The sequence below is a fragment of the Quercus robur genome, chromosome 9 (genome assembly GCF_932294415.1).
Source record: "Quercus robur chromosome 9, dhQueRobu3.1, whole genome shotgun sequence".
Taxonomy (NCBI): Eukaryota; Viridiplantae; Streptophyta; class Magnoliopsida; order Fagales; family Fagaceae; genus Quercus; species Quercus robur.
The window spans coordinates 33970364-33977900 of NC_065542.1; the positions used below are offsets into that span (position 1 = coordinate 33970364).

The 7537-nt window shown below is 32.7% G+C and overlaps 1 protein-coding gene across 1 annotated transcript; it reads left to right on the forward strand.

Annotated features, from left to right (window-relative positions):
- Positions 1–4639: 4639 nt before the first annotated feature.
- On the forward strand, positions 4640–6690 carry LOC126698166 (NAC domain-containing protein 2-like). Its single transcript, XM_050395184.1, has 3 exons — positions 4640–4910; positions 5036–5310; positions 5770–6690. The coding sequence occupies exons 1-3, from the start codon at positions 4751–4753 to the stop codon at positions 6202–6204; spliced, it is 870 nt and encodes a 289-aa protein (XP_050251141.1). The 5' UTR covers positions 4640–4750; the 3' UTR covers positions 6205–6690.
- The last annotated feature ends 847 nt before the right edge of the window (positions 6691–7537 follow it).

The window sequence follows — 7537 nt, forward strand, 5'->3', positions numbered from 1 at the left end:
TTAAAAACTTCACTTCATTTAAATGAAGAATATTATGTTCGTTGACATGACATTGTAACTTAGCAAAAAAATAATAATAATAATAACACGTGATATTTTAAAAGAATTATTTTACACATTTCTATGTGCCTTGTTAATTGCATTTATTATAAAAAATATTGACGACACAATGATTGGCTGGTCAATTTGCCAATAAAATTTGTTAAATTGAAGGGAGATAATGTTGTATTAACTATTTACAGGTGTGAAATCAAAGATATTCAAGCAAATTACACCAAAAATTTTTTATCTTCTTTGGTCAAAAAAAAAAAAAAAATTATACCGAAACTTTTATTATGTTGTCTTTCCTTATTAATGAAAGTAATTTATTCAGTACTCATGGGGCATTACCGCCACCTGATTTGTGGAGAAAGAAATTTTTTTAATTTACATGTAGAATATTATCTCCAGTGACATGAGCAAAAAAAAAGACATGACTCCAACAAATTTCAATACATTTAATAGAAAGTAGTAACCCTTCTAAAAAAAGAAGTAAACCATGATTGGTCTTAATTAGACATTCGATACTACGAGTTGCTACAAAACTGGGTTTCCACGTGTGAAGAGTGGATATTTGAGAATAAATCGTTAAATGAAAAAAAGAAAAAAAAGTAGATGATAGAGTAGTTATTTTATCCAAAATTAAATACTATTTTGTAAAAATAAAAAACAACAACACACATCCCATGATTCCCATCCCATCCCAGGGTTAGGTTTTCAAGAGAGACGACAGAGACACAGACTCGACTGTGGGGATAATCAATCAAAAGAGAGCAAGGAAGAAAGTAAAAGGTAAAGAACCATTAAAGAGTCGCATTATTGGCTCAACTTTAATTGAGTGAGTACAATAAACTTTTTAAGGTTGGGTACAACCTAGTTACTATAATGGGCATTTACCAAAAACCATTGAAATGTACAGGTTTTTTGACGATTATAGGCATATATAGCATAGTGGTCATTTACGCTTTTCATAAATAAAGCTGCAGTGCTTCATTTTCTTTCATCGAAAGCATGTGAGCTCGGCATAAGAGTTAGATGAGGTTACTATTCTTTCATCAAAACAAAAAAAAGATGAGGTAACTATTCCATATCTCTGTGGGCACAATTATATCGTATATATGTTGTGGTAGATGATGCCAATTCATTCTACCATAATTCACCAGACATTGCCGAATATGATAGTTGGGATAGTGACCAATTCGAGAGTCATTCAGGGCAGCATAACTATTAACTAGAGCTACTGCTATCCTATTCCTATCCTATGTTCAGTTGGTCAATACACCTTTTAAAATTTAAGAAATTGAAATCTTTTATAATCATTGAGACTATTAATAAAAATAAGTACTTTACAACACATTCATAACAAATCTTATATGACAGATTGTTATTAGCGGGTAAAAAAAAATTTCAATTGTGAATTTAAATTATAACTAATAATAACATATCACCTAAGATTTGTTATAAAAATATTATAAACGTAATCGTTCTTATTAATAAATGGATGGATTGGCATCCATATAGACTCAAATATTTTACTTGATATTTATCCCCAAAAAAAATATATTACTTGATAAACTTTTAAAATTTATAATATACACTCTCACATGTAATTTCTTTTTCTTTTTTCCTCAATCTCTTATTCATTAAATATGCATGGTCAAAGAAGTTAGTCATCAATCAAACATTTCTCCTCTCACTAAATTCAATCTTATGGTCCTAGATTTCTTTTCCTTTAATAGTCTACAACTTTCTCTAATTGAGATCGCATGCAATCAATGACTAAGATCTTGAGTTAAAAAATGAGAAATGCTATGTCTACAACATTTCTACAACATTTTTACAACAAATCCTAAGTGGCAAGTTGTTACCGGTTGTTTTTGTTGGGGCAAAAAAGTAATCTTAGTGTTAGTTTTAAATTTGAACCAATAACAACTAACCACCCATGATTTGTTGTAAAAATGTTGTAGACGTAGCATCTCTCTTAAAAAATTACTAAGTTGTGAGTTGATAAATTAAAAAAGTTTGCTATTAAATACATTCAAATTTAACTTGTCTACTTTCCGAAATGTTGGGAACAAAGAACTTACTATAACACACTGCGACATTCCCCAGAGTTTAAGGAACAAAAACGAATCTATTAATAAAGATTGATACAAGAGAAAATCTTAATAATTATATCCAATTTCAAACTACACAAAAGCTACCCCTCTTTAATTTAGATCATAGAATTTTTTTTTTAACAATTTAACTTTTTATAGAAAAATTAATTAAAGGGCTTTAACTTTCAATCTCAATCGTTGAAGTACTATTACATCCCGTGAAATACCCTAAATATTGTGCGAGATCCCCAACAATAGAAGGGGTTTGTGTTCTATTATACGCGATGTAGTGAAAAAGTCTGATTCAACAACATATGCCTTGACTACATTAACATTTAACTTGTCGATTACTTTCTAGAATGTTGGGAACAAAGAACCTACTATATTACACTGCGACATTTCCTAGAGTTTGTGGAACAAGAAGAAATCAATTCATAGAAGGATTTATCTGATATGAAATCATATTAGCTGCATCTAATCACAAAGTACATGAAATTTGTCCCTTTAGATAATAAAAGTTTTTAACTTTTTTATTATTATTATTAAAGGGTTTTAACTTTCAATATCAGTAGTTGATGTACTATTATGTCTCGGGCAATACCCTAGATATTGTACAGGATTCGTAACGGAAGAAGGAATTCGTTTCTTGATATAAGTGATGTGGCAAAAATAAATGATTCAACGTGATATGTCCTGACTAGTATTAAAACCTAAAACGTGTCGTCTTCTTTTCGAAATGTTGGGAATGGAAAACTTACTATAATGTGCCGCAACATTCTCCACAGGGGCAACTTGATGCATTTAGAGGCCTAATGCGAAAATTGATTATCTTGTTTTAAATGCAAAATTATTACTAATTAACATGAACTACGTAGAATTCTTTCTCTTTTTAGAAATTTTATAGACATAAAAAATTTGACAAAACTTTTCACACTTGTTGATGTGGCAGATTGATAGTCGTAAATAAAAGATTTGTGTTAATGGTAGACTTAGATGAAAACTAGTAAAAGTTTGCTAACTCAAATCTTATTATTATTTTATTTTTTAGAAGTGCAACATTCACAATATATTTTACAACAAATCCTAAGTTTTAAGTTGCTTCTTATTTTCTATTTGAGAACATCACTATAATTATTTTTTTGTCATCAATAATAAGCTATAACAATTTGCTATTTAGCGTTTGTTGTAAAAGTATTGTGAAAAATAATATGGACTTAGCATTTTTCTCACTTTTTTGTTTGTTTTTCATTTAATAAAAATATATTATTTTATTTATTGATTATATATAACCATATTGGTTAAAATGTAAAGGCCTTTTTTTACTTGGGGCCTTAGGCGACCGCATCTATTGCTTTACCATTCAGCCGACCCTAATTCTCTAGAGTTTGAGGAATAATGGGAAATCTAGTAATAAAAAGACTTATTTGAGATAAAATCTTAATAATTACATCCAAATCACAAGTTACATGAAATTGACCCCTTTTTATATCTAAAGAAATTCATTTGTATACTTTTTTGTGGTCTTATTAAAGGACTTATATTTAAAGAAATTCATTTCCTCCAAACATCAGTACTTTTTTTTGGGGGCTGATAAGCCTTTTTCTTAAGTTATAAAGTCAATTGGACAGATTCTAAAAAAAAAAAAAAAAAAATTATTAAAGTACTATTGCACCTAGGTATTGCATAAGATCCATAATTATTGAGGGGGTTCGTTTTATATTATAACCGATGTGACAGATAAAACTAATTGAACAAGATATATCTTAACTATATTAAATTTTAAAACATGTCTTCTACTTTTCAAAATTTTGTGAACAAAGTACTTTCTATAATACCTCGTCACCCCATTCTCCAAAGCTTAAGGAACAAAAAGAAATTTATTAATAGAAATATTTATCTTATAGAAAATCTCAATAATTATATCCAACCACAAACTATACAAAAATTACCCTTTTTTTATTTTGGTAATTAGAGGATATTGTATTAGCTTAAAATTACCCCTTTTTCATTCTCGTTTTTAAAAATATCTTCAATATATATATAATATTTTTCTTAAAAAAGTGAAACTAAAAAATAAAATTTTGTGCAAATACATCAGCGAAAACACACGGCAGCAAGCAGTGTTGACGTGTACCCACGATCCCCGTGAAACCGTCGGCTGGAACACCGCTGAAAAAAAAAGAAAAGGCAAAAAGCGAAAATCTCTAACAAAAACAACCCGCCGACTAAAATGCGAATCCCAAGAGTGACTGACTAAGAGTGGGTCCCAGACCGACTCCATCCCACACCAGTCCAAAACAGTTGACGTAAGCAGTGACAAAATTGTGGGCAATGTACACGCACGCACCGCACTTACTCAGTCGCCACCTGTGCCGGCTGCCTTTCCCTTAGTCCGCACATACGTTATCGCCCACGTGGCTTCTAGAAACTCCCCGCCCTCTTATTTCGCCACGTGTCCCCTTCGCCTCCCTTTCCTTCCCTATAAATTCCCTTCTCTCCCTTGCGTTCTAAGTTTCAAGCGCCTTCGAAGCTTACTCCAAAGAAGTGAAAAAAAAAATAAAATATTTATTTTTGTAGAGAGAGAGAGTTTTAGGAAGGTAAAAAAAAAAAAAATGTCGACTGAGTTGGTTTTACCTCCTGGGTTCAGGTTTCACCCTACTGATGAAGAGCTTGTCATGCACTATCTCTGCCGTAAATGTGCTTCACAGTCTATTGCTGTGCCTATTATAGCTGAGATCGACCTTTACAAATACGATCCATGGGAACTTCCTGGTAAATTTTTTTTTTTTTTTTTTTTTTTTTTACTATGAATTGATTAGGCTATAGAACATGATGGTTGAGTTATAACTGTTTTTATATTTGTTTATTGATGTGGTGGTATGATTTAAATTTTACAGGTAAGGCTTTGTATGGAGAGAAAGAGTGGTACTTCTTTTCGCCTCGAGACCGGAAGTACCCGAACGGTTCAAGGCCGAATCGGGCGGCCGGAACTGGGTACTGGAAGGCTACCGGAGCTGATAAGCCGATCGGGAATCCGAAGCCGGTTGGGATCAAGAAGGCTCTGGTTTTCTATGCTGGAAAAGCTCCAAGAGGAGAGAAAACCAATTGGATTATGCATGAGTATCGGCTCGCCGATGTGGATCGCTCTGCTCGCAAAAAGAACAGCTTAAGGGTATATTTTTATTCTTTTTTACATTTTTACCTTATGGAAATTACTGTAATTATGAGTAGGGGCAAAATGGACATTTCGATGCATGGTAGGCACACGTCAGGGATGATGATTTGACTGTTATTGTCTCAATACCAGTTGGACGGTTCTGACCTTTTTTAAGATTCCATTCCACTGCCCAAAAAAAATTTACGCTCTTAATGAAATGAACGGACTAGATTTAACGTTGTTTTTAATTGAAAACGTGATCTTCACCGATCATGTGGTCCACAACATGAAGTATGTGGCGCCAATTAACTTTAGTGACTCAGACATAATCCGGACACGATAGCGAAATTAATCTAACACTTTCTCCTTAAGGGAAATATTCCTTCTTATCTATTAAAGAATCTTCTGGTTATATATCGATTTTTGATCGATCTATTCTGATCCAACGGTTGTGATTTTTTTGTATTTTTTCAGCTGGATGATTGGGTTTTGTGTCGTATATATAACAAGAAGGGCACTTTGGAAAAGCAAGAGCTATTGAATGCTAATAATAACAAAATGCATAACAACTCGGAAATGGAGGACAAGAAGCCGGAGATTTTGAACACGCGTGCGCTGCCGCCACCGACGGTTCTTCCGACGGTTGCGGCGAATGAATACGTGTACTTTGACACGTCGGATTCGGTGCCGCGGCTGCACACGGACTCGAGCTGCTCGGAGCACGTGGTATCGCCTGAGTTCACTTGCGAGGTGCAGAGCGAGCCGAAGTACTGGGAAAAGAACCTTGATTTCCCGTTTAATTACATGGATGCCATGGACAATGGGTTTGTTTCGCAATTACAGGGTGGGAGTAGCAGTCAGATGTCGCCGTTGCAGGATATGTTCATGTATCTGCCGAAGACATATTGAAGTGGGGCCCAGTATTATTTATTAATACGGTACTGTTTAGAGGGGCTGCTGATACATTTGTTGGGTGGGGTGGGTACACGAGACAAAAAAAAAAGTCTATGAGTGTGCCTGTGGCTTTGGGAGCGTGGATATTGAATAGTGTTGCGAATGTTTAGAATGCTAGAAATTGAAAATGAAAATGAAAGATGAATTGTATTTGACCCCAAACAAACAAAAAAAAAATATTTGAAAAAATGAATTGTATTGTGGGGTTCCATAGTGGCCGCCACGTGTGTTTTGGAGGGTTGATCATGGTTTGGTCATGGTTTGGTCAGACGGTGTATGGTGATATTACATACATACAACATTAGCATGTGTACACGTCATGTATAGAGACAAGTTATTATGTGTGCTCACATGATAGTTTTAGGAGGCTCATTTTGGGCTTTCAAAATTCTCATATTTGTAGTAGATTTTCATTATAATCTAGTTGTCATTTGAAAGCAATGCCACCCATCTCTCTCTCTCTCTCATATATTTTTTTATGTTTCTTTTATTTTATGAATCACTTTTGTACTTTTTTTCGCCCGGAATATATTATATTTATAGCATCCATCTTATGCAAAAATTTGTGTCTATTATTTTAATATAAGAATCTATTTTTTATTTATTTTATATACTAACTTCTTAAAACACCTAACATCATTTATCTATTTTCACCATATTACATTAAAATATCAATTTTTTTAATTTTTTATAATTTTATTCTTTTTCATACACAACAACTATTATTCACTTTCTTTCTTTATTATCGAAATATGTAAATAAAGAATAGAAAACTAAATGGAAAAGGTGAATAGTATTTGTTGTTGTAGTAATTTTATAAATTTAAGTATTTTTAACTTGACTAATGTAAGTGATTTTAGAGCTTAAACGTGTAAAATTGATACTTTTTTCTCTTTTGATTCAAATGCTCTTGCCTTGTTGTTTTGGGGATGATAGCAAAATTACTAGGTGAATTCCATCCGTCTGCTGTTTGAATTAGAAAATGAAACGGATAAGAGCAAGTAGAAAATGAAACGGATAAGAGCAAGTAGAAAATGAAAGAGCATATTACTTATGGTGCAAGTTTTGCTAACAAGTATCGTTTACCTTGTAATAATTGCGGGGGTTATTAGTGGTCCTCCCCCTAAAGATCGAGATCCCTTTATAAATTTTACCAAAAAAAGATCCCTTTATAAATAAGACACCAAAAATAATGTTTTTTTTTTTTTTTTTTTTTTTTGCTGAATACACCAAAAATAATCCAAGTATAAGAGCATCCACAGCAGTAGAGCTAAAAATTTAGCTATTT